At 41.2% G+C, this 27,047-nt stretch overlaps 1 protein-coding gene across 6 annotated transcripts in view; it reads right to left on the bottom strand.

The window, feature by feature from the left end:
• Positions 1-27,047, bottom strand: part of FAT1 (FAT atypical cadherin 1) — a 123,878-nt gene that overhangs the window by 11,362 nt on the left and 85,469 nt on the right. For all 6 annotated transcript variants that reach the window (XR_014258257.1, XM_082444447.1, XM_082444444.1 and 3 more), the window contains 15 exons: positions 25,043-25,318; positions 24,707-24,917; positions 14,991-19,058; positions 14,232-14,428; positions 11,573-11,726; positions 10,529-10,762; positions 9,277-9,666; positions 7,790-8,004; positions 7,393-7,530; positions 5,027-5,170; positions 4,269-4,466; positions 3,046-3,847; positions 2,769-2,900; positions 1,217-1,374; positions 125-587 (listed from right to left, as the gene is read on the bottom strand). Coding sequence is in view for 5 of the 6 variants with exons in the window: in XM_082444447.1 (XP_082300573.1) it covers positions 125-587; positions 1,217-1,374; positions 2,769-2,900; positions 3,046-3,847; positions 4,269-4,466; positions 5,027-5,170; positions 7,393-7,530; positions 7,790-8,004; positions 9,277-9,666; positions 10,529-10,762; positions 11,573-11,726; positions 14,232-14,428; positions 14,991-19,058; positions 24,707-24,917; positions 25,043-25,318 (7,780 nt within the window). In the remaining variant the exon portion in view is untranslated. The remainder of the gene's footprint in view (positions 1-124; positions 588-1,216; positions 1,375-2,768; positions 2,901-3,045; positions 3,848-4,268; positions 4,467-5,026; positions 5,171-7,392; positions 7,531-7,789; positions 8,005-9,276; positions 9,667-10,528; positions 10,763-11,572; positions 11,727-14,231; positions 14,429-14,990; positions 19,059-24,706; positions 24,918-25,042; positions 25,319-27,047) is intronic.

The following is a 27,047-nucleotide window of genomic DNA, read 5'->3' as shown; positions in this document are numbered from 1 at the left end:
ATGCTGGCTGCAGGAGCTGACAAAACTGACTGAATAAAAAGAGGAAGAGCAGAAATACAGGGGGAACTTCCCCTCAAGTGCCTATGCGGGTAATGTTTAAAGAAGGCTCCCTTGTGAAGCTTACCTCCAGTGGGTGAGGGGTGGCAGGCGCCTCCGTTCTGGCAGGGGCTGCTCGAGCAGTCTTCCGTAGCTGTTAACAAGCACCCAGGAGACACGTCCACCGATTCTTCAATGTGTGCGTAGCTCCTTGGTTTGTTATTTAAAGGGAGTTCCTGCCCGTTCAGATAAATGGAGTCCATACAACCCCTGAAACCACTGCCAATCTGGGGGCTTCTTCCATGCCGTGAGCCCTGCTGACGGATGTGGCCACCAAAAAACACATGGCTATCCAGGTTGAGGGTTTTCAGCGTCCCCGGGGCTGTGCCTGATGCGGTGTGGACCTGGTCTAGAACCAACCTGGCGTAGTTCCCATTCACTTCAAGAGACACCGCGTGCCACAGCCCATCGTTGACCTGGATGCTCTGGACAGAGACGATGCCTGGGCCGCTTCCACAGTCGAATTTGTACTGCAGCCTTCCGTTGTGGATCTATGACAGAAACAATCACTGTTCACTTTACTCTCACGGAGTCTTCACACACAGTCTCGGATCATGTTTGGTGACTGAAGGAAGAAAGTAAGCCCTCGCGTTTAAGTACTACAGAACACACGCTCGTCTGTTCATTGTACAGATAATAAAAATGGACCTTTCAAGGATATCAAATTTCAACTGCGTATCCTAAAGGCGTCGTGTGACTAATAATTAACTGTACTGAACAACCAAAAATAGCATCAGCTTTTATCAGAAATCAAAAATGAATCATGCTAAAAAAAAAAAAAGTAGGCAAGCTAATTATCACTTCAATCATATGTACGACCTTTCTATAAAATCCCTATAATATTACTAAGGTGTAATATCACTTAGAGTTTGAATGTAACAGTCACAGGTACCTAAAAATGTTTGTAAAAAACAGAAGTAAATGTCTATGTCACCGCAGAGCAAAAAGAGCTTTTCATTCTACAAAACTTACGTGTAAGTATCAATGAACCATTTAAATGAATAACTCAACCATTTCATTTTGCTTATTCTTTTAAAAAATGGACAATCTGAACATAAAATGGAATTCATATTTTTAAAGTCTCCCACAATCTGAGGTACAAATATGCACCAACGCTCACCTCCAAGATGCTGTAGTCCGTCCCGCGAGCGTACATGACGACCGCGTGGGTGGAGTAGGTTCGCAGCCTCATGGTCAGCTTCATCTCTAACTTGTTTTCATTCTCCATTAGGCGATATTTCACGAAGCTGTTTCCAGTAAATGTTACGGATGAACTCCCTGTGAATCACAAAGAGGAAAAAATAAATCAGAATCAAGTTTAAATATTTTTATAAGTGTGTCCCCACACTCCCGCCCTGACTAATTCAAGTTTTGGATCTATGATTATAACATTACAAAATGCAATTCAATGGGAAATGTCTACTTGTTTAATAAACAGCACAGCACAACTGGATCTCCATTTGCAGAGAATAAGTTAGACTACTGTATCACAGACAAATGAATTCTAAGATAATAAAAGATCTAACTAGGAAATACCCATTATAAAATTATTAGAAAGCAGTTTAGGAAAATACATAGCCTGAAGGTGGTTTGGGAAACCTTCTCAAGCAAGACATAAAACAATTCCCATTCTACAAAAAGGATGAAAATAATATCAATCCAAAGATGAAAACTGTTTTGTAAAATTATGCAGAAGTGACAAAATAAAAATTAAACAAATCAAAAGATCAATAACATAACAGACAGCGTTACGCAGATGTTACTGCTCAAAATACACAAAGAGCTCCAGAGTTCCAGACATTACAGATAAGAAACAGACAAATAGTCCAGATAATCAAGCAAATAATAGGAACGGGCCAGTCACAGAAGAGGAAGTGCTAACTGGCAATGAACAAATGAAAAGACTACTTTCCCAAGTAGCCAGAGAAATGGCAATTAAAATAATTAGATATCATTTCATGCTTATTAGATGGGGGGGGATTTGTTTTTTAATTGAAAACCTTCAACATTAGCAAAGGAATGGGGAATGAGACCTTCACACATGACTGGAAGAAACAGGAACTGGTACAACTTTTGGGAAACTAACATAACGGTATATCTAAAAATTAAAAGTGTAGTTCACCTTTGACACAGGTAAGTCCTAGTTTTACAATCTGCTGTACAGAAATGAAAGTGCCAATATGTAAGGATACACGTTTAAGGATTCTTCTTGCAACACAGGAGAACATACACTGAATCTCTACACGTAAGCACCATGTTGAATAAATGATGGTATAGCCATGCTACAAAATGCTGTACAACTATTAACAAGCATTAGGACTTGGCAAGATGCTCATAACAGAGGAAAAGAGGGCTGCGTTAGATGTAATCACTCCTTAGTTTCTTTAAAAAAAAAAAAAAAAAAGATGTGAAAGGAAAAGGACAATAAATCTGTACATATGGGACTGTATGTTTATATGAGCTCTGATGAGAGAGGAGGAGCATCGAACTATTAACTCGGGAGGAGTTCAAGAGGAAGGAAAAGCTACTCCTTTATTCTTTATTCGCCTCTACGTCTGACTTGTTATAATAAACATACTTTACAAAATTTTCAACTCCAACAAAGAAGAAAATAAGAAACTCTGAAAGTTACTTTTTTAAATAAAAGTACTCTTAATTATTGAACCTCTCACCTGGGCACTGGCCAAACTTGCCACCTGGACAGACGCAGGTGTATGTCTCCTCTCTGGGATCAGTGACACATTCAGATCCTTCAGGGCACGGACTGTCTTCACATCCATAATGGACAGGTGGGCATTTTCCCCCTTTGTTTAAAAAAAAAAAAAAAAAAGGGCAGGGGGGAGAGCTAATTAATAGGAATTTCAAGAAAACGATGTTTGATGTATAGCCTTCAAAGGCTGTACATGAAATGACCTGCACCGCCTACTTCCACGTGCCTATGTGTGTTACCTGTGCAGAGACACACAGCTGTCCTACGGTGGCGTGGGGTCACAAAGCTCAGTCTGGCCGTGCTGTGCGTTGACATCGCACTTTCATCCACGGACACCTTTTCGTCACAGAATCTCCAGGGGCAATCCAGCCCTGCACAGAGCTTCCGGAACACGTCCAATATCCTCACACCAATGATCTCCTCAATATCCGTCACGGAAGAATTAATCTTGTGCAGAAGTTGTTTTGTTGAGACCTGGGCGCTACCTGATTTCTCTACAAAAAGCAAGATGTCCAGATGCGGATGAGGTTCGGAGGGCTGCAAGCTAACGATCTGAATGTCGTTCCTCCTCACGCCCAGGATGTTCCGCAAAGCTCGCTGGAAGTTGCGCCAATAGTCACCAACGAACTCTTCTGGGGTGAGGTTGGCAAAGCGGACGGCCAGGGTCTGGTTCAACATCTCCTGCGTCACTTGTCTGATGTGCACCGTGACGTCAGCCGCGGTGGTAAATTTCCCGTCCGTTACACTGACGTTGAGGAGGTACTGCCCTACGTCCAGCTTCTTGTGGGCTATCAGCTTGCCCCCCGTGCTGGAGACAGAGAAGAGGCTGCCCATTTGGGGATCGAGGCTGTAGGTTAACGTGTCATACACGTCTTGGTCTGTCGCGTGGATCTTCCCAATGACACCCCCTGAGTACTCCTCTCCAAAAGCAGTAATGAAAATCTCTAGTGGCAAAATTGCAGGAGGATAGATGCTCTCTTCAATGACTCTAATGTCAATGTATGTCAAAGATGACAACTGAGGCTTTCCATTATCTGCTACCTACGAGAAAAGGGGAAAAAAAAAATCACCTTCGTCTATGTCGTCGTTTACAACTTCTTAATAAAAATATATTTACATTGTTCAAGCTCTAAAATATTATCAATTGTTAGATATTAGTTCTCCACGTGAGAAGTGTTATCAAGGGACAGGATAAATACTTCTTTCTAGCCCTTTCACTAATTTACGTTGAAATTTAGCTCTACCAACGTCTGTGATAAAGTAACCCAATGAATAAATAAGCCCCCCACGAAGAGCCATGGGATAAAAATGAAGGTCTGACCAGAAAACCGGAAAAAGACTGTAATTCTAATTCAGTTTTGTCTTCTCATGCAACGTAAGCTGTTTACACAGGGCAAGAGAACCACCAAAGCAGCTCTTCTCCACGAGCCCGCAACAAACTCATAAAGACAGACTGTAATACCTTAATGTGCAGTAAGTAGCGATCTCTCACTCTCCTGTTTATGGCCGCTGCCGTCAGCAGGGCTCCCTGCTGGTTGACTTCAAATGCCCCCTCCTTGTTTCCACTCACAATGCTGAAGAAGAAGGGGGGGCCATTGTGGGAGGAGTCCCTGTCCGTCACTGCCAGCTGCAGCACGCTGAACCCCACGGGCTTATTTTCCTGCAAGAGTAAGAGAACCACACAACTTTCAACAAAACCCCGTCTCATATGCAAGTTTTCTATAATATGAAATTTACAGAAAACAGAGACACTACTGCTCCATTTGGAAGGAGAGAGGAGGGGGGGTGGTGACGGGAAGGAGGGGAGGGGGGAGAGGGTGGGAAAGGAGGGGGCTGGAGGGGAGGGGGCATGTGAGAAGAAAGGTGTGGGGGGAGGGAGGGAGGGGTGCCAGGACGGGTGAGGAAGGGGAGGTGTTTGGAGGAGGAGTGGGAGGGAGGAGGGAGGGCAAGAGGGGCAAGGAGGAAACGCAAGGGCAGAAGATAAGGTTAACAATCAAGCTAGCGAGAATATCTTAAACATCAAAGCACAAAAAGAAGAGATGACAGCATCTTGGAAATGCTCATCTTTTAGTATTGATAGAGACCCCTGTAATGTCACTGTTCCCATTTTTCTCAAAAGTAGTCTTTGGAAAAGAAAGATACTTCAAACGAACCACTGAGGCCAACAAAAGAGCTTATTTCAACAGGGGTGCGTGCAGTGAGGCTTGGGCCCAGGATCACCTGGATGATCAGGCTGTAGTTGCCCCTGGAGAAGACGGGGGCGTTGTCGTTGACATCAGACACGTCTATGTTCACAGTGGTCGTGGTGACTCTGGGTGGACTGCCGTTGTCCGAGGCCTGCACGGTGAGCGTGTAACCTGAAATCTTTTCGGGGAGAAGATAAAGAGAAGCGTGTCCATTTCCACAAGGCCCAAGCGCAGGGTTCAGCCTGAAGCGTACTTCTGATTACTGGAGGGGCGGATCTGAGGGCCTGCCGTTCCCCGTGTCCTGCAGGCAGGCAATTCCCTAGCCTACAAACCACTGATCTGTAAAATGTAATGTATCTGCTCAACAGAAAAAGTTACTAATAAGGATGAGAATCTCCAATGCTTCTCAGAAACGTACTTGTTCCGTTAAACTGTTCTAACTTTGAAAACCTGCAGATCTATTAACAGAAATTAAGACAGAAAAGTAATACAAATGATGAGAGAAAACATCACATATGTCGAAGGCTGCTGCTTTACTAGTGGCGGGGAAGGCCACTTTCCCTCCGGCCCCAGTGTGACTCTGAGCCAGAAGCAGACAGACAGCAAGCTGCCTCCCGCCTCGAGGGCTCTCAGCACTCCCCTCACCCTCCCCATCCATGTCACTCTTGGATTGTAGTCAACCGTCTAAATCTCCCAAGATTCTCTCTTCGGGACTTCCTACAAAAGGTGGATTAAGGTGGCTTCTCTTCCAGGACAGTTTCTTTTAAGCTCTCTCTTCCAGAATGAGCAGTGAAGAGGCCAGGAAGCTGGCTGAACCCCAGAGGACGTGCTGCAGAATGTCAGTCCTGAGAGATGCTCCGACAAAAAGAGGGCGACGTAGCTTGGGAGACTCTCTTTTGTTATCTCATAATGGACATGAGTATACTAAAGGATCTGAGAAGTGTTTCAGTCAAAAATACTAAGTTTTGTTCTGCCCAGCAGTACTGCAATCCTAAGCATAACAGTCATGCTTCCTAAACTCTTGGAAAGTCCCCACTCAAAAATAACAGGTCAGAAAAGGAATTAAAGAATGGACTCTGATGAAATATCTCAGCACTATCTCCCCAAATTCCTCTAATCTTGGATTTACCCACTATTCTTCTGAAATTACAGTCTTTATTATCATCGATGCCCTTCCAATTCCCCAAACCAAGGCTGTTTCACTTCTCCTTCACTTCATTACCTCTGAGGCAGCTCCCCTCCTGTCTGTGAGAGCAGATGACTAAGTGGATGGATGGACGGACGGATGGATAAAGGGAGGGAGGGCTTGCCTCTCTCCTTATTCACTCACTTTTATCTCAATACCTCAGATCACTTCCATAATTATCTTCAGAGGCATGTGCCATATCTGTATTTCCAGCTTTCAAGTCTCTTAAGTTTGACTAAAATCTCTGAATACTGGCTGAATAATTTTACTTGAATATGCCACTTTCCTCTACAAATCAGCATATTGAAAACCACATTCAAGCACCTCTCCCAGTGCTGAGTTTACACCCTGTGACCTCCTATTTGTCTTTAATGGCACTACCCAGTCACGGCAAGACTGAAACACATCGAGTCATCTGCCACCTCTGCTTTCTCTGGAGGGCCATAGCTGAGCTCTGTGGCCCCTAATTTTTCCTCTACGAAGTTTCCGCATTTGTCTTGTCATTCACTCGTCATTGCTACTTTCCCAATGTGGGCTCTTGTTGTTTCATAACTGATTAACTGTCACTGCTCCTCCCACCTCTGGATAACACTTAGACCTGCTGCAGGACTGGTCTTCAGAAACCATCTCCTGTGCTGTTACACCTGGGCTCACAGCGTCAGTAACCACCTAATGCCTGCAGTGCCAGCCTGAACCTACGATCCTGGTTTTGTCTGTGGCCTGTCATCTGTTCCTAAAACTCTTCATCTATCTTTCCTCCCTCACCTGTTTGTACGATCACTCTACTCCAACACAACTGAACAGAATCACCTAAATACACCCCACGTCTTCCTTCCTCCATCCTTGTTCCCCCGGTTCCTCACAGGGAATTCCGTCCTCTCAACACTATGGTTTCCTGAATCTCTGCTATTATTTAAAACCCAGCTTCTAGCTCCATGAAGCGTCTCAAAACACTGGTGCCAACAGTAACTTCGTCCTGAATACAAACTCTTATTATCCAAACTTCACATTAGTATGAAACACATCACATATTCTGGAGATCTTCATACTACAACTGCTTTTCAAGTGTTTGTATCTTGCTTGTCACTTACTGAGAACAAGGCTGGTTCTCCCCTTTTAACACTTCCCAAAATGTCGGCAGAGGTGAATACAAGGCACTTCTATCTACTGGTCTGATAATCTGCAAACAATCTACGTCAGATTTTTCCACTTACTGTTTCCCGGTCTAGAAGTTTGGTCACCTTCACTTCTCCCCTGGCAGGGTCGATTGTAAATGGACTTCCCTGATTGCCGTCTATAATTGAATAGTGGATGTGGCTGTTTGAAGGTCCATCGGCATCATCTGCCATGACCTAGAAAATATCACACTCTGGTTTAGGAGACAGATGAGGGAGGCACGCAAGTCTACTAAGCACATTTCTGATCTCAACAGCTAGCTGTGTTAAGGCAACCATTTATAATAGAGTCGGTCACTGAACAGGCCAGCAAAAGACATTTCCCTATCTTCAAATTATCAATATTTTCAAGTAAGGCCACTACAAAAACTGGATCAATCTCACTAAAAATTCTTGCAAAGACCCAGAAGAAAACTGTAGGGGAAAAGATACGCACCGTAATGACAGACTGCTCAAGAACAGCATCTTCACTGATCACTGCCGTGTAGGTGTCTTGGCTGAACACTGGGGTATTGTCATTGATGTCTGTTACATTGATGTTCACAGTTGCAACATCGCTCAATGAAGGTGTGCCCCCATCAGTGGCTTCTACAGTCAGGTAATACTCATGAGAGCTTTCATAGTCCAGATTCTCAATGATAAATATGGCCCCTGAATAGAAAATCAAAATTACTTCCGATGCTTTAAAGTGCCACCACATTCTCCTCCTATGACTAAAATTTTCAGTTCAACAGTTTACTTACCATTTATGTATGGTTTCTAATTTCTTAATTCAACAATTAAAACATGAATTTGCCCATCCTTGGAACCTTATTTATTTCTCTTAATTACTTTCCTGATACTCTTTGTGATATGTGAATTGCTTTCCTGGTCAGTACTCCTTACATCCCCCTGCTATAAAAATGATAACATTTCGTATCTCTTTTTAATGATAGTTTACTACAGACTTTAATGAAATAGAAAACACAAAAATTCTGTTCTTTGGCTTTTCGTTTCTTTTTCCTTCTCATACTTTTTCTTTTACAGAAATGTACATCCTTTTAAAAAATCTCCGGAATAACTATTTATATCCCGTCATTTTTTAAAAATCCTTTTTTGATTTAATAATTCCTTTAACGTCTTTCCTTTTAACTTCCTTACAGTCTACCCTACATAGAGAGTCCTAAAAATAACAATTTTATGATATGTGCTAAAAATACATTTTAAAACAGCATCATCACACACCTACCCTTCATCTGAAAGTCACATACAATTAAATACAGTTGGAATGGAGCAATTTTTTACAGAGCAATTTACTTACAGCTATTTTAGATGACAGATTAACAAGACTACAAAAAGTATTTATGCAGCCAGGGTCAATAGCGCCAATGACTTCTGACCTTGTTGGCAGTCACTCAGTAAGTGACTCAGTCCAAGTACTTCGACGGTTGTCTATAACTGGCATAATGAAGAGATCAATTTAATGAATTATCAGATGTCCCCTACTGAAACTAAGATCAAAGAGGTCGAAACTGCTGTTTCACCTGAGAAGCTACTTCACATGAGATCCACGTGGGCCATAAAAAGGAGCCATTCCGCAAAATCTTCTACCATCTTCAATTCTTTACCTTTACTGACTTACGACATCTTATATCTTTACTAAATTACTAGAGTATGATGCTTTCATTTTCTATTTAAAGTTAATTTGCTTATAGTTATAATGGATAAGCCAGAAATGTATTTTATTATGTAGAACTATAGTTTAAAGTCTTCTAAACCACTCTGAATCCCACTTATGATAACAACACAAAGAAAACTTGAGTCTTCTCTTGTTAGAGTATCTATTGACAAGGTATGACCTGTTTTTGTACCAGGTAAAGTGTGGAGCAATCTAGCCTTTTCTGGCAGAATGAAGGGCTTCCTCTCGTTTGCATGGTAGGTTACCTGTTTTAGAATCTATGCTGAATTTCCCATGTTCGTTTCCACTTATTATCGAGTAGGTGATTTCTGCATTTGCTTCAATGTCCCTACTTGCTGCATACACTTGAAGAACTTCTGTTCCAATGAGAACATCCTCAGACACTGTGGCACCATATTCACGGTATTCAAACACGGGTGGGTTGTCATTTATATCCAAAACGGATACAACAACAGTGCCAGTAGCTGTCAACCTTCTTGGCAAACCATGATCTACAGCTTTCAAAGTTAGAGTGTATACTGCCTGTAGTTCTCTATCCAAAGGCTTTTCTAACTGAATGATTCCAGATAATTCATTAATGGAGAACTGTCCATCAGCAGAGTTAATCAGTGAGTAGGATACCTTCCGATTCAGTCCTGTCAAGACATGACATCATGTCAGAATGTTTTATTTCAAGAAACGTAAACAAATTATTTTTTTTAAAATCCAGCATACATATGAAAAAGGGAAAATGCCAATATACATTATTTTAAAATTCTTATGACTATGACCTTAAAAATGTAAACTTTAAAATGAGCAATTTGCTGAGTTAAAACAAATATAATTTCATAGTCATCTGGCTTTTTAAGACTATGTTATATAGGAACTTACGCTCTGACAGCCAGCAGATCTTTAAAAATAAAGCCTATTTATCATTTAGCTTCAGCAACAAAGATTTATTTGAAAAGCAACATTTTTGGTATTCTTCAGATTCTTCAGTATTAGAATGACTGAAGAAGTTATTTTTATTCTCTGCTATCAAAATGCTAAGAATATGTATCTTAGAGTCTTATTTTCTCTATAAAAAATTGGAAAGGTCTGTAAAACTATAACAATATATCATTTGCTTCTGTTATGTTCCTACGATACTAAATCTCTGTCACTAATGCTTCATTCACAAAAAATAACACTTCACTAATTAATTCAATGGGACATAAAAATCAGTTTATCTCATCACTAAGCAGAATTTTAGGGGTACCACAGATACTTTACAACAGTAAGTTCACTGGGCACAATTTTGAGACTTCACATATTCATTAAAAATGAGTTCATTATTCTGAAGATTTCATTCCATTTTTAATGCTAACACAATTTTTAAGGGTAACATGACAATGGTGAGTTATTCAACATGCATTAGCTAGGGTACATTAAAGGGGCTGAATGTGGAATAGTGTTTTAAAATAGGCTCCTCAGGTCACAGTGCATAGTTTGAAGGCAAAAGCATCATCTGGGCGATACCTGCATCCACATCCGTGGCTTGTACCCTTGTCAGGAGCGTGCCAGGCTCTGTGTTTTCAAACACGGTGATGGTGTAAGGATCAGCAGAGAATTCGGGGGCGTTATCATTCACATCCTCTAACATGAGCACAATATCAGCTTGACAGAATCTTCCCCCTCCATCCGTGGCCTTGACCAGAAGATTATATGTTGCCTGGTCCTCGCGATCAAGGGGGGCTAATGTTTTCAGTTCACCTAAAAACAAAAATAAATGGGCTCACTTGAAATTTAAGATGTGACTGCAAGAGCACATCTTTCTTCCCCTTTTCTCTTACATTTATAAAATCTGAATAACAGCCTTCCTTTGGAGAACAATTTTATTAGTGACAGAGTCAACAGCTGTGGGAGCCCTCAGAGATGGAGGTTTTCAAACCCTGCCAGGTGCTAGCTCTAAGCCATGAAGATCTCCAGGCCAGGACCTCTCGCATTATATACAATGCCAAAAAGAAAAATAGCTGCCAATTTATCAAATTGAAAATATTTTTAAACTGACTCAAAAATTAGATTCACATGTTTATAATTAATTTGGGGGGAGCTTAATAGAAAACTGTTACTTGACCCCCCATTTTAACAAAATACAAACTGAAAGAGAAAAACAATCCTGGAGGTTTAAAGTAAAATACCACTCATCATTTTAATGAATAAGCTAAATTATAAATTTATGGCCACAAATTCAAGAAAACAAACTATATATAAAATGGATAAAGCAGAAAGTTTGAGACATACTTTAACTTCTGAGTTTTTTAAAAAAAAAAGGTGATAATAAAAAACATAAATTTTAAATCCTCGGTTCAAGTAGGTGATTGTTGCTGTTAATTTTTTTTATCTCACTCCAAATTTTACACATTGAATTGCTGTTTACCTTTCTAAAAGATGCTATTTTTGTAGCAGGAGAGTAAATTTTACAAGAACAAACTGTTATTTCAAATTTTCTGTGTGATCCAAAACCACCCACATGTGACTTTGTTGGAACACAATTAGTTTTGCCCCAAACTCTACCTTTACCTGTGTCTGGATTTAGTTTGAATTTTTCTGCACCTGGACCAAATAATGTGTAAGTAATTTCAGCATTGGAACGGATATCTGCATCTGTAGCAGAGACCTGCATGATCAATTTCCCAGGAAAGGCATCTTCTGGAATCGTGTCCGAATATAAAGTCTACAAAGATTTTAAACAATACTGTTAACATAAAACATTAAAAGGTAACATGACTGCCAAGGGAGTAAGAGAAATCATTTAACTTTGGTCACAGAACACATGGGAAATGACTAAAACTAAAATCCAAGGAGCTTTCAAAACTATTTTTCTTACAAAACATGTAAAACAGAGAGGATTCATGTAACAGCTAACAACCCCATCTGCTCAAAGAGCCTGACCTGGCATTTAACCTGCAGAATTCTGAATACTTTGTCTTTGATTTGGTTTCATATTTAATTTAATTTAAATTCTTATGAGAAAATAAACATAACACTCCATTTTTACCTAAAAATTGGAGAGAATACACGCCTGATACATTACGTCTAATTTCCAATACAGGAATTTATTGTTTGCAATCACTCTTAAAACACCACCAAGTAACTGCATTTGGGAGAGAAGTGAGCCTCATGTCACGGGAGAAAACAAAGGTTATCCAAGGCCACCGGGGAGGGGGCAAGTGACGCTCAGGCCAGGGCTCTCTTCCGCCCTGCTCCACCCCGTCTCTCTTCAAATCTGACCTGATTCTCAAACACAGTGAACGGTTGTTTCCAGTTCCAACTATTCAGAAATCCATGCCGTAAACCAAAACATAAGACAAACAGATAAGACGCTGTTAAATTTATTTTCTTAATATGAGCTCAATTTTAGGTGAACTATGACTCATGAAACAGGATATTTTGCAATACTGATGATTTCAAATGATCTAGTGTCCTAATTTTATTGATACCAAAGGTGATAGGAAAAGTGCTGAAAAACAGCAAAACACACACATTTAGTTTCTATAAGATACATCCACACGCACACACACACGTAATCCTCCTGCCATAAATCACTGTCACCAAAACCATGGACTGGAATGAACTCCTCATCCCTCAGGAGTCCCGCTTTCCCCCCAGCTGAATTATTCGTACCCATTTCCCCGAGAATAGCTCTGCTCCTCTGCCCGCCCAGTTACACACATCTCTTGCCGACTGTGGTGCTCTCCACCTCCCTGTCCCTCTTCCAAGTCACCTGTTCCCCCACCCAGCCTTCCCTTCACCTACCACACGCTTCTTCCTTCTTTTTACTCCCAACTTTCGTCACTGGCCAAATCTATCTCCTTGTTAACACACACCCTTTAATCTCCTGAAATCAGGCGTCCACCCACATCACCGCACTGAGACCGCCGTCTCCAAGCCAGTCACAGAGCCCAATGGTCTGTTTCACTCGGTCCGCTTTTTATCTCTGTCACACCTCTGCTTGCCATCCCGCCTCCTAAAAATTCTCCCCTCCTCTGCTCTCAACGACACTGTGCTGGCATCTGCGCTCTCTTCCTTCCGCCTTCTTCCTCTCTCAGGGGATACCTGTCTCTCCTCTTTCCCCGCCTTGTTATTATCCTCTCAGATGAATGCAGTTACCAGTTATCCACAGAAGCTGCCAAGTTCACATACCCATCCTCCATCTCGCTAACTCTAAACATCCATAAAAACACATTCAACTGAATGTCCCGTGATCTTAAACTGAACAAATCTGAAATGGAATTCAGCATGCTTCCTCTAAAACCAATTTCCGCTCCAGGCTCATCTTTGGTCTTTCTCCCAATCACTCCTGTAGGAAACCTAAGGTCAATCTTGACTTAACTAACATGCTTGTTGCGATTCACGGCCAGGGAGGACCAAGTGCCACCAGTTTTCCCGTTACAGCATCTTTCGTCCTTCCGTTCCCTGTGCCTCTGTCCACTCCCTGTTATCCCCACTTTCACACTTCCTCAGCTAAATGGAAACAATGCTACCAGACTCAGCTTCTCTCAGGAACTCCTGGAGTACGTCATCTCCCCCTTTCACGTAAGGAAGGATTCGTGGAGTCCCAGCTCCCTGGAACACCCTCCACAGCCCCTCTCACCCAGTTTACCCTCCGGCCCCAATGCCCTTCCATTTCCACTCTTGGTGATCTCATCACCACCTCCCAAAGGCTGAGCTTTTCCTCATCCTCCAGGTGCGGGGACAACTCCCGCCCTCACCGAGCGACCTCAGGTGGCGCAGCTCTTCCCTGGTGTGCATCTTGTGCTCATGTTAAACGGTGGGCTCCACAGGGGCAGAAGCCACACACTTCACCTCTGGGTTCCTCTAGCGTGTACAGGAGCAAGGGCCCCAAATACGGTCTCTTGGAGCAGAACAGAGCTACCTCACCCCCAAATGAAGGGAATCCTTCCATGAAAACGTAACAGAGCAATGCTTATATACAACTGTAATCCTGTCCGGAATTCACAGTATTTTGAACTAGGTTTTTAAGCAATTTAGCATCCCCCAAAAGTAGTTCTGAAGCTAATCCAACTCTTGCCCCATTTGACCCTCACCTCGACTTAAACATAAGAGATTACAACATGAAACACATTTGAATTACTCTACAGCACCACGTGACAGTCCTTCTGAAAGGTTTAAGAAAGAAATCTGAATTCATAATATATAGACTTAAAGAGTATCCTACCTTTTCACAAATGGGACTGTTGTCATTTGCATCAAGGACTTTGACTTCAACTATAGCTTTTGATGAGAAGGTCCCATCAGTTGCTGTGATAGTCAGAAGATAATTGTCCCTTTTTTCCCTATCTAGAGGTTTCTTCACATAGACCTTCCATTCATTCTGTATATTTTCAATAGCAAACTGCCCCAAAGGATCCCCTCCTATTAAATCAATGGAAGGAGATGACAGTCAAATTTGTTGAAATAAATAAAGGAATAACAGGAGAAATAAATTGTACAAAAGATACATAATATTATGATTCAAAAGAATTAAGTTTTAAAAAAAGTTATTACACTTATATTTAATTAGCTTTCCCATTCACTAACCCCCCCACCCAAAACCCTCAAAAAAAACAAAAAACAAAGAAAGCAGCACTAAAATGTGTATTTAAACACAGCATTAAGCCAAATAAAATTCCAAGACTATCAGTAACACTTTAGCCTATACTGAAACTATAGATTTAAATTATAATATCTTTTTTATACACTGTGTATAAAGATCAACAGAATGAATCATAAAAATCAAAATCAGCCTAGTGAAACAACTACTGGCTTTGCTCAGGCAAAGAACTTGAAACATAGCTTAATAGATGTTATTTCTACTTATTTTAGATATATTAAAATCGCCCCTTTAACTCTCAATTTCCATAAAATATATATCTCAGAATTTATACTTCTAATACAACTTAATTTTAAATTAAACCATTCACTTTAAACATGTTACCTGTTATGTAATATGTAACTTGTCTGTTGATCTCTTCAGAATCAGCATCCGTGGTACTTAGGATGGCAATTACGCCCCCTGGTGGATCATCTTCACTCACAGTCCCTTTATAAATCTCTGCCGTGAACCGTGGGGGACTATCGTTGACATCGGTGACAGTAACATCCACAATGGCTGTGGAGGAGAGCTGAACCTTTTCACCATGATCTGATGCAACCACCTTAATCTGATAACTGTCTCTCTTTTCGTGGTCAAGTTCCTTTAGGGTGGTAATCCATCCTGTTTCCATGTTAATGGTGAAAGATTCGATGACTTCTACACTTTGTGACTGATCTAGACTATACATAACTTGGCCATTGGTTCCTGAATCTAGATCAGACGCCCTGATCTGGATGACTCTGCTTCCCCCTGGCAGGTTTTCAACAGTAAATGCCTCATATGGACTAGACTCCAAGACAGGGCTGTTATCATTTGCATCTTTCACTTGGATACTAACATCTACAGAAGCCACCACCTCATAGTCATCATGAGTGCACCTGGCAAGTACGGAAAACTGGTACCACTTAGTTGTCTCATGGTCCAGACCCTTCTCCAGTTTCAGTCTCCCACTCTGTCTGTCGATCACAAAGAACTCATCTCTATTGCTCTCAGGAGTATTCCCTTTGACTAGGCTGTAAAGGACAGTCTCGCTATGCTCTGCTCGAATGAGATCTATTTCTGTTCCAATAGGCACGTCTTCTGAAACCGTATAGGTGTAAAATGGTTCTGAAAATCTTGGAAGCCGCATTTCTGGTGGAAGTACTTTAACATAGACGGGAACAACAGATTCTTTGGGTGGAGACCCATTATCCACTGCTCTGACAAAGAAAGTGAAGACCTCATTTTCTAAGCCAATTAAGCTTTCTTTTGTAGTTATTATGCCAGACAGTCTGTTAATTTCCAAATTCTCTTTAACGCTTTGAGAATCTGCTTCAATGGCATAGGTGATGTCGGCATTGGATCCCTCATCAGCGTCACTGGCAAGGACTTTGATGACTGATGTCCCTTTGGGAGCATTGGATCCAATATTCACCTCAAACTTGGTTGCTCGAAACTGTGGTGCATTATCATTGTCATCTGTAAGGATGACGTTAATGGTGCAGAAAGCAACTTTTCCGCCAGTGTCCTTGGCCATGAAACGAACTGGGATTACTTTTTCCGCTGGGGTTTCTCGATCAAGTTTTTCTAAAGTAAAGATCTGTCCTCTCTCATTTGTGTAAAACCTGTCTTTGGCAAAGTCATTTACGATGTGGTAGGTGACGTGACCGTAAATACCCGAATCCCCATCAGTTGCTTTAACCTCGGTCACCAGGGTGTGCAAGGGAGCATTTTCAGCGAGCTCCACTTCATATTCATTCTGAAGAAAAATGGGACTGTGCAAGTTGCCTCCAATCACACTCACATGAACCTGAGCTGAACTCCTAAAAACTCCGTCAGACACAGAAACCTGAAGGGTGTACGATGGCTTCAGGGCGTGCCGGCGCAGGTTTGAGAGCGTGATGATCCCCGTCCTGCTGTCAATGACGAAATTCTTATGATCATTGCCAGACAGAATGGAATATTCCAACTTGTCTATGTCTGAACTGTCTGCATCATAGGCTTTTACACAGGTCACAAAATGCCCATGGGCAGCGTGCTCGCTAATTCTGGCTTCATAAATCTGTTGGTCAAATAGTGGTGGGTGATCGTTGAGGTCGGTGACATCCACTGTGACAAGCACATCGCTGCTCAGAGGAGGCATGCCGCCATCAACAGCCCTTACAAAAACCTTGTGCTGCTGGAACTGCTCATAATCCAAAGTCCTGACCAGTGAAATGAGGCCAGTGCTGCTGTCTATGTGAAAATGATCATGACTCTTGCTATGATTCCCAAACATATGGTATGAAATCCCTCTGTTTGGTTCTGAGTCAGAATCTGTTGCTCTGACTTGAACCACGGATGTTCCAATTACAGACGCCTCGGACAGGGTGGTGGCATAGGACTGCTGGGCAAACACGGGAGGGTTGTCATTGATGTCTTCCACGATTACGTCCACAAAGACCTCGGCGTGAGCACCGGTCAAGGAGTCAGTCGCTCGGATGCTCAGTTTATATGCTGGGTGGGACTCAAAGTCCAGAGGCGCTATGACATTGATAACTCCGGTGTTGAAGTTAATAGTAAACTGGCTGAAAGGATCGCCGTCTGTGATGCTATAGAACACTTTCAAGCCCTCTGGACTGTTGGCTTGTACGTGGACAACAGGGCTGTGCATCTGGACGTTCTCTGGAATCTCGGCGCTGTAGAAAGGCTTTTCAAACACAGGCATGGCTTTGTTCATAACGGTGATGGGAACTATGACTTCAGCCGAAAAAGCTGGGTTTCCTCCATCTTTTGCAACCACTGTGACGAGATATTCTTTATTTAAGGTGTCAGGTTCAAATTGTTTTTTCAGTGAAATTTCCCCTGAGGCTCCAATTTGGAAGTGTTCGTGGTGTTCCTTGAGGTAGTAGTGCACTTCCCCGTTCCTGCCACCGTCTCTGTCGATGGCCGTCACGTAGCGAATAACATGGCCCACGGCGGTATCCACTTTAACAATGGCGTAGTAAGGCAGGTTGACAAACACCGGTGCGTTATCGTTCTGGTCTTCGACGATGACCTTTACAATGACATGGGCCACTGCTGAAGGCTTGTGTTCTTGTGTCACTTCCACTACCACATCAAAGGTCTCCTGCTGTTCACGATCAAACGGTATGCCAGTGGTCGACAGAACTCCGGACGTGCGGCTGATTTTGAATCTGCGATCTGGGTTGAGGATGTGATAAAACAGGGGCTCATTGATTGGATTCCCGATAGCAGTTATGACAGCTAATCTTCTGGCTTCAGTAGAATTCTCTTTCACTACTGCAGAGTAGAAATCTTGGGTAAACTTCAGCTGACTTTCTTTGCTTTCTTTCACATTAATTTTCACAGAGGTTAAGCTTGCAAATCTGCCATCAGAAGCTCTGATAGTTAACTCATAGCGGCTCCTCAACTGAGTTGTGTTTTGTACAGTTATAGTACCAGTCTTGTGGTCCATTAAAAACTTCTCCCCGATGTTGCCTTCGGTGATGGAGTACATTAACTGTGAGAATGCGCTTGAATCAGCATCTGTAGCATTTACTGTGATGACCTTGACTCCTTTGTATGTTGGCAACAAAAGAGATGCTTCATACAATGACGTGGAGAACACAGGAGGGCAGTCATTAATGTCAATAACATGGATAGTCACGTTGGCTGCATATTCAGCGAATAAACATGGTGTTCCCATGTCATGAACTTGTACAGTGAAGTGAAAAGTACTTGTTTGTTCATAGTCCAAACTTAGTACTGTATGAATAGCACCAGTGCTGGAATCAACAGTAAAATATTTGTGTATAGCTGGTTCAACAATGTGATAAACAAGCAAAGCATTTGATTCTTTATCAGCATCAGTGGCTCGAATAACTAATGGGACATTCCTGTCTGTTAGGACCACACTGTGAATTGAAGCTGATTCGCTAATGAGCCCCGTATATTCTGCCTGCGTAAAAACTGGCAAGTTGTCATTTTCATCCTGCAGATGCACTAGAATGGTTGTATTTGTAGACAAACCAGCCATGTTAGTTCCTTGTATTGTCAATGTATAAATGGGCAAAGTTTCAAAATCCAAAGCTTTCTGAGTGATGATACTTCCAGAATGTGGATTAATATCAAAGGCATTAGCTATATTTCCATCTTTTATTTCATATACCACTGATGACTGACTATGGGCTGTAACCATTCCGACGAAACTCCCAATGCTGACAGTTTCACTAATTTCAACAGAATACTCTTTTGATGTAAACTTGGGAGAGGCGTTGTCAGCAATGGTGACAAAGATACACACAGAAGTGATTTCACTCATTGGCGGGTTGCCTTTATCTATAGCTTTTACCACTAAGTCATATTCCACTTGGTTACTTCGATCTAATTCTTTGGCAGTTTTTATAGAGCCCAAGATGGGATCAATTGTAAAAGAATTTCCAATGTTTCCTGGGAGGAGAGAAAAAAGTATGTTAGAGAAAAATACAAGGACCTATCAACATTCGAATGGAACTTGTTTTATTCAATTTGTCTCATTTTTATCTACTCTAAGGGCAAACTTTTCTGAGTTTTGTCCATAAATTACGAAAAGAAACAGAAGCAATATCACTCTGTACCTAAAGCCAAAAGTCACTCTCTCTGGTTGAATCAGGAATGTGTTGTGGAAGGATCTGGTTATCCTTCCATAAAGGAGTTTAGTTAATCATCTCCAAGAGTCCCTCAAAACCCCTTTGGAATATATTTATTTATCACTTGCAAACTCTCAAGAATCTTACCCACTATGAAAGGGAAGACTTCAATTAAATTTAACAAACTTAAATAGAGTTGGCCCTTATTTTAAGCATTCGGGGAACTGATGAATAAGCCTGTGTGTACTCTGCCCCACTTTATAGGCTTTCAAGATTTCAGTAATATCCCCTGAATTTTTTCAGGTCAATTTAATTTCTAGGTGAGTGGTTCTCAACTGGAGGTGCTTTCACCCAGAGGGACACTCAACCATGTCTGGACCCCTTTTTGGTGACCACTACTTGTGGGGAGAGGGTGCTCCTGACCTCCAGTGAGTAGAGGCCAGGGATGCTGCTAACATACTACAGGGCACAGGACAGCCCCACAGCAAAGAACTTTCTGGTGCAAAATGTCAATATTGCTGAGGCTGAAAACTCTTAAGATTGTTTTACTTGCTTTTCTTTAGACCTTTTCCAGCTACGTTATGTACATGTATTTAGCTGCAAATGCAACTCCACAATATTCCATAGTTTTGTGCCACTTGAGCTCTTCCTGAGGACACCAGGAGTTTACTACAGTTCCGCAGTTTACTCTCTTTCTGGGTAGATCAAGGCAGCGTGAGGGTCCTCAGATTCGATCCAACCACGAACCCTTCATCCCTTTTCTGTTTTATAAACAGAGTCCAGAATCATTTATTCTAGTCATAGAACTGAATTGATCTAGTCTGAGGAGCTGCCCCAGAACTTGCTGAGGCAGAAGATCATGAAGCTCCCCATGCCTGAGTCTTTAAAAGCTTACTTGACATATTTTAGGGAAAAATAACTTCGAACGAGAGGAAAGAATGCCTACTGATAATTCCTTTAGTCTTGAAAATGTAGCATTTGTTAGGAGTTAAAAGAGAATTCTTTCTTTCATCAGAGTGAATTTACAGTGGAAAAAGGTATAACTTGTTTCTGTCTTAGTAATAAAAATGATGTATTCAGTGATTAAAAAGAATCCCTTTTATAAAATATACTTTTCTTTAAATCTTGGAAAAATTGAACTATTACACTTTACCCAAAACAAAGTCCACTTGCCACTTAACTGCCTTCTCAAATTCTGTGTTCCTCGAGGTCTGCAATGGAGCACGGCCCTTCACAGACCAGAATTACTTGCTGCGACTTGCAAACCAGGGGCTTAACCGAGCATTCCTTTCTCCACATCATTACTAGTAAACACTTCCTCTCCAGCTTTCATTTCCTTCCTTTAATACATTTTCCAAAAATCCATCCTCCTTCTTTCTGAGGCCAGACCCAGTCTGGTTTTCATTAAGTCTGCCTGGCTCTGCGTCCAGGCCCCAAGGCCGTGCCTCAACCTGCAACAGGACAGAGGTCCAGAATGTCTCCAGGCCACGAAGCTCTGAGCCGAACCCTGGCCCACGAACAGGGTCATGTTGCCTCTGCCAGGCCTCGCAGACACTAATTTCCGGCCTGTCTGTACTTACGAGTGCCAGTGACCCCAGTTCTCCCCCACTGTGTTTTAGTTGGTTATCGGGATTCCAAGGTCCTTTCTCAGCTACCTTTGCAACATCCCCACTTCCAAAGCTGTGACTGGTTGACTGCCTGGGGGGGCTGTGAAAACCTCTGGACAACTGTCTTCATCCCCACTCTTTACTATCCTATGTCTGTACTAATAAAGCAGCTGACCTACCATATTTTATATTCAGCCATCTATATGCATTTCTCTTTTACTCTGCACAGTGAAATCTTAAAGCTTCAAACACACAAGGCCTCACATGGAGGAATAAATGGATCTTATCTGCAATGAGCAGGCCCCTCAATCACGTGAGCACATCCTCATCTTGGAACCACCGGGTCTGGTGGGTCCCCTCCTGGAACAGTCTTCCACCAGCTATTCCCACTGCCTCTCCATGCACGCGTTCATTCATTCAGGTTTTCCCCAAATGCCTCCTTCTTAGAGAATGTGGTGGTGAGGCCTTCCTTGACCTCCCCATTCAGCATTGCTGTTTCTGTCCCATTACCCTGTGTTTTCTTTACAGCACATATTGTCACTTTGTTCTTATCTGTTCTCCCACTAGGATGTAAGCTCCACTTAAGCATGGCTTGTTTGATTCATTATTTTATCATCTCTGCCTAGAAAAATGCCTGACACATAGGAGACACTCAGCAAATATTTGTTGAATGAAACAACTTTTACACATGTATGGAAAGAAAACAAATTAAATACCAAACAGGTTGATCAGCAGCTTGAAAAAAATTAATACATTCATCAAAGTACTTATATATTTATATTTCTACTTGGTTTTGTTTTCCTGCATTTATGCTATACTTCAATCACTACCAACAACCATTTGTTAGATGCAGCACTTCGTTTAAAAGTATTAGCAAAAGGAACGTGTCATGACTAACTGGAAATCTGATAAAAAAATTTTTGTTAGCAATGTGGCATTCAAAACATTCTTTATTACTTGCAGTACCTCGACTTTGATGAAGACAGCTCTGAGCCTGTCAACGATAACAAGGAGGTTAAACAGGAACACAGCTAGTTAATCAGCATATGGATCCTACCTGTATCAATACATGTGCTACGGCAGAAACCATCAGATTTGCAGATGGGAAAGCAACATCATATTTATGTGCAACACTGAGGGCTGCTGAGCGGCTTGAATGTGTCCTTGTCTGATCTAGTAATAGCCACACTCACCAAATACTGAAATATACATATGGCATTTGTGAACAAACTAACAGGGCAGTGACAGAAGTCTGTACTAGGTTGGGGCCTTAGTCATTCACTGTAGGGGAGATACTGGTTATTTCTAAAAAGTTTTAAATTGTTCTTTCCATATGAACAAGGCAGTTATCTGGACAAACATGCAAATGTGTGCTCGTCAGCTATGACTGTATTACACACGTACACCCCAAAGGGCACGTCAGAAAGCTGTGCACAGGACCTGCCTCTTCCCACGGTGGACGTGCCGTGGATGCTGACTGCCCCACAGAATGGCAACCTCTGTAAAGCTTCAACTGCAATTACATTTTACCTAAGTTTGGGGCAGAAAACCAATTCTAATCAGTAAGTATATTTACTGAGTGTCTTCTATTTCCAGAGGTTATAACAGTTTTGAATTAAAAATCATCTACTTTAAAAAAAATAAACACTATAGCCCACAGTATGGCACCGATGTGTCTCTAAACACCTAACTCAATTATTACTGAAAATATTCTTTAATTACTTCCTTTTTTCCCTAAAGACTCCTAATCAGACCAAACCTTTTGCTCAATAAATTGCTGCTAATTAAACATGCAGTGTTATAGCCTGAATCTGTAACTACTCTTTTGAACTTTATTAAATGCAATCTGACACAAGTCAGAAGCAGGTGACTATGAATACACTGTTGAATGAAGGCTGTGTGACCATTTTATAGTTCCTACTACTATTCAACAGATTTATACACACACAATTCTACTGCATTTTAATGGTAGTTGTTTCCTATAAAGTAACTTGTATAGCATGATTTTTACATTACCAAATCTATCCAATTATCTTCTTTGAAGTTCAAAGTTTATATCAGAATAGGCCCTTGGTATTATCTATTGAGTGGAGATACAGTTCCATTCTTGGAATACCGAATTACTAACCCCATCAGTCATTACAAGCATTTAAAGAATGTGCATGCCTTCAGTCAGGCACCAACAATCATATTTTAAACGCCCAATTGCTGAAAACTATGTGAAAGCTAAGGGAAAGTTTAACATTTTCTCCTACACAAACCCAGTAAGTCTGTCTCGGGGGGAAAACTATTTTATTGAAGTGCTCAGGCATGCACAAATGGAATGTGCTTTTTTAATGGTTAAATTTCTGAACCAGTGGAAAAATCATTTTTATTCAAGGCACTAACTACACTATAATACATTTTAACACTGCAACCTCGGGCAGTATATGAGGTCTTATTTGTGAGGGATGGCTTAAGCTTGGTCATTTTCAGGGAAATAAATGAAACTTCAAATATATTAAGATGAAAATAGTTTAACCACATAAAACACATTGATAAAGCAAAAAAGTACTCTCCGTTTGCTCAGCTTTGGATTATATGATCTTCAGTTAATTGTACCTCTATCAATTCTAATGCCTAGAAAAGATACATAATTTCTAAATATGCAGAGGTATGGACTTACAAAAAAAAGTTAAGTGGATGATCTCAATCTTCTAAAACCACGATAGAGAAAGAATGAAAGAGTATAACCTTTGTACTAACAATGGCACTGAGAAAGATGGAAAAATGGAAGCTGCCTTCTCGATATTTAATCACTTACTCATAGTATTTGGCATGAGTCGGGCAAGTCTCAAAGCTAGATGATTTCTGACTGAATAAATCACATGCTCTAAAGCAGATCCCTGTTTCAATCAGGGGCAGCATTCTTTTGCAAGAACATACATTCGTGGACCGATGGTAACCCCTACCTATCAAGCACAAGTACAAACGCTCCTAGCAGGGCACCTGGCATATAAAATGAGAGTCCATGGAATAAAGAAATGAATGAGTGAATAGCAGCATCAAACAGAACACAGAACAACATTTCACTATGCCACCACTGTTTCCTGGTGATCCTCCTTCTTGGAATCACCAGCAAGGCTCTGGACCTCTTGCCCTATCACACCCAGAACTGTCCAGGCCCACAGTTCCAGCTCGTCTCCCTGCTTTGCTGTCTCCTGCCCAACTCCAGCAAGCCCCTCAGCCTTTTCAACATTTCTTCAAGCCCTCGTCCCAACCCTGGGACCTACTGCACCAACCCAATTCCATGAACAAAATGCAACTGTGAAAGATGCATGGGGGTGAAAGTGGCAGAAAAGCAAAGCCTGGAAGGGGTAGGAGAGGCATGGACACCCTTTATGAGACGTGACCCAATTAGAACTGGATGAGTTGGCACTCTGTCATGGAGTTTCCTGCTCTGCCCAAGAGAAGATATGCTCTGACTAAAAGAAAAATGTTAAATCACTAGGCCAGCCTTATCCTAAGAGTACTTCATAGTTTATGGAGGAAAACGATTGTGTGGTTAAAACCATTCTGGAAATCCTGAATTGGTCAAATAAAGTTTTCTTTACTGCAGGACTTCTCAGAGCCTTGAATTATGCTAATATTATGAATCTCCAAGAACATTACCCAAACGTAGTTAGGACTCTCTAGCTTTGCTTTCCAATGAGTTAAAAGTTAAATTTTTTTTTCTTTCTCTTAACATGTAAAATGGTAGCTATCAATTTAAGCAGTTTTGATACACAGAAATGTTTCAACATCTAGAACTAATTTTAGAAAAGAAAAAACATACTTTCTAATAAGTGCAAAGTTATAAACCTATGCAGTGCTCCAAAAATACCTGATTCGATAGAGTACAGAACTTCAGCATTTTTCCCTTTGTCCTTGTCCAGAGCTGTAACCTGCAACACAACTGAGCCGACAGCTGCTGATTCATAAACCCGCCCTTTGTAGGAGGAGCTCGTGAACCAGGGGGCGTGGTCATTGGTGTCGCTGACATTAACAACAATCCTTGCAAAGTTGCGCTTTACAGGGACATCTTGATCTCGTACCTAAAAGAAACAGCATATTATTGATCCTGTTAAAGCTTTCCTTAAAATTGATTAAAGATCACTCTCAAAAACATGGAATCCTTCAGGAACCAAACAGTGGCAGAAGAATGAGCAGAAAGCCCTACCATGACTGTGAGAACATGCTGCTGAATGGCTTCATGATCAAGTTTTTCTGCCGTACAGAGAGAGCCAGTTGCAGGATCAAGGCGAAATTTCTTGAGACTCAATGGATCAATACTGCTCTGCAGAGTGTAGATTAGTTTGTTTTTTTCATCCTTATCCACAGCACTGATTTGCAAAATTTCTGTTTCTGGCACTGTGTCTTCAGGAATAACAACTTCATATTTTGATGTAGAAAACTGAGGACGATGGTCATTTGTGTCTATTACTTTGATGAATACCTGTGATGACAAAATGACTCACATAACAATAATATTCCTAATTATGATGTTTTAGTTATTTAAAGAATCAGGGAAAAAAATCAAATGCACACTGAAAAAAAACCCCTAATTTTTGAGCAAAATGAAATTCAAACATGAGAAATAAAAGGAACCAAAATCCAGAATAAAAAACATCTTTCAAATTTTTCATTGACATATTACCTATATAAATGAGTAAGATAATAAAAACGTTTCTAAATTCTTGAGACTTTTTGAGAGAAAAATGTCACACACAAATGTAACACACATTTCTTTCTGAAATGCAGGCTTAATTTCTCTTAGGTCTCCACAGAAATTTCTAGATTGCTCATGTAAAGATAAAGAATTTACTTTAGCAGGATTCACAGAAGACTGATTTCCTATATCAGATTTGCACCTGTAACTACCAAGCTACTGAGGTGAGTGTGCTACTTAATGGTCACAGTATCTGAAGTTCTTGTTCTAATCTTTGAGATTCCAAATCCCTACCGATATTATGAATAAAAAGGAAAATTAGAAATGTGCTTTAAAATCCTTATATTTTTGTGATCACAAAACTACACACAGATAGTAAATACATTTATTTCTTAAAAGCAATTTAAATACACTGGAGAGAGAGAATTCTCTTAAGTAGGTCATAAAATAAATATTAAATAAAAACCTTAAAGGAAAAAAAAGCAGATGTTTAAAAACTCAGTCCCAAGCTAAATTAAAAAAAAAAATTTACCTTGACAGTAAGAAGATTAATTTTCAGATTGAAAAGACACATGTGGATAAGGCATATAGGAAATCACTACGATTGTAAAAGATGGTCACAGTCATAAACAAGAAACATGAGCTTCACTAGATCATATGGAACAAACCTCACTAGTCCGAATGGCACAGGAGGCCAAAGTCCTAGTACCGCATGGGGGAGGGCGGGGTGTTAACCACATGGGGGCAAGAACACGGACTAGAGGCCTTTCCATGAAGACAATACCACTGTCCTTCTAGAACACTGAGACCTCAGCGGTGGATCTGTAACATTAAACTATATGAACACTAAATGCATCCACCGTTCTCCTAGAACACTGAGACCTCAGCGGTGGATCTGTAACATTAAACTATACGAACACTAAATGCATCCACCAAACCACAGAAAGGGTTTATGTGAAAGTTATGTAAACATTTAAAACTACAGATGCCTCACTTTGAAAGGTCAATGATGATCCAGAAGCAAAGGCTATAATTTCTATAAATTAAATCACTACATATTCATTTCCACTACACAATTTTTTTTTTTTTTAATTTTTGTCTGCGTTGGGTCTCCGTTGTGGTGTGCGGGCTTCTCATTGCAGCGGCCTCCCCTGCTGTGGCGCACGGGCTCAGTTGCTCCGCAGCATGTGGGATCTTCCCAGACCAGGGCTCGAACACGCGTCCCTTGCGCTGGCAGGCAGACTCCCAACCACTGTGCCACCAGGAAAGTCCCTCCACTACACATTTAAAATTTATTTTCTCATGGAAGGAGTGCTGGGCAAACACAGTTTAATCCTGCTCTAAGATCAACTGATCCCACCTAAATATGAACAGCTGAAGTAAGAACAACCCTCTTTGATGAAGCAGTTCAACTGACACGTATTTCCCGGGTACGTCCATGCTCGGCACTTACTGCATTTACGGAGGGTGTAAAGGAAATACGGAGCACCCCTGCCCCCTGAAGCTTTCAACCTCA

This window comes from Balaenoptera physalus, assembly GCF_965194825.1.
Source record: "Balaenoptera physalus genome assembly, chromosome: 21".
Lineage (NCBI taxonomy): Eukaryota > Metazoa > Chordata > Mammalia > Artiodactyla > Balaenopteridae > Balaenoptera > Balaenoptera physalus.
Note: the sequence above shows the minus strand (reverse complement) of the source record. Positions and strands in the feature narration are given on the sequence as shown.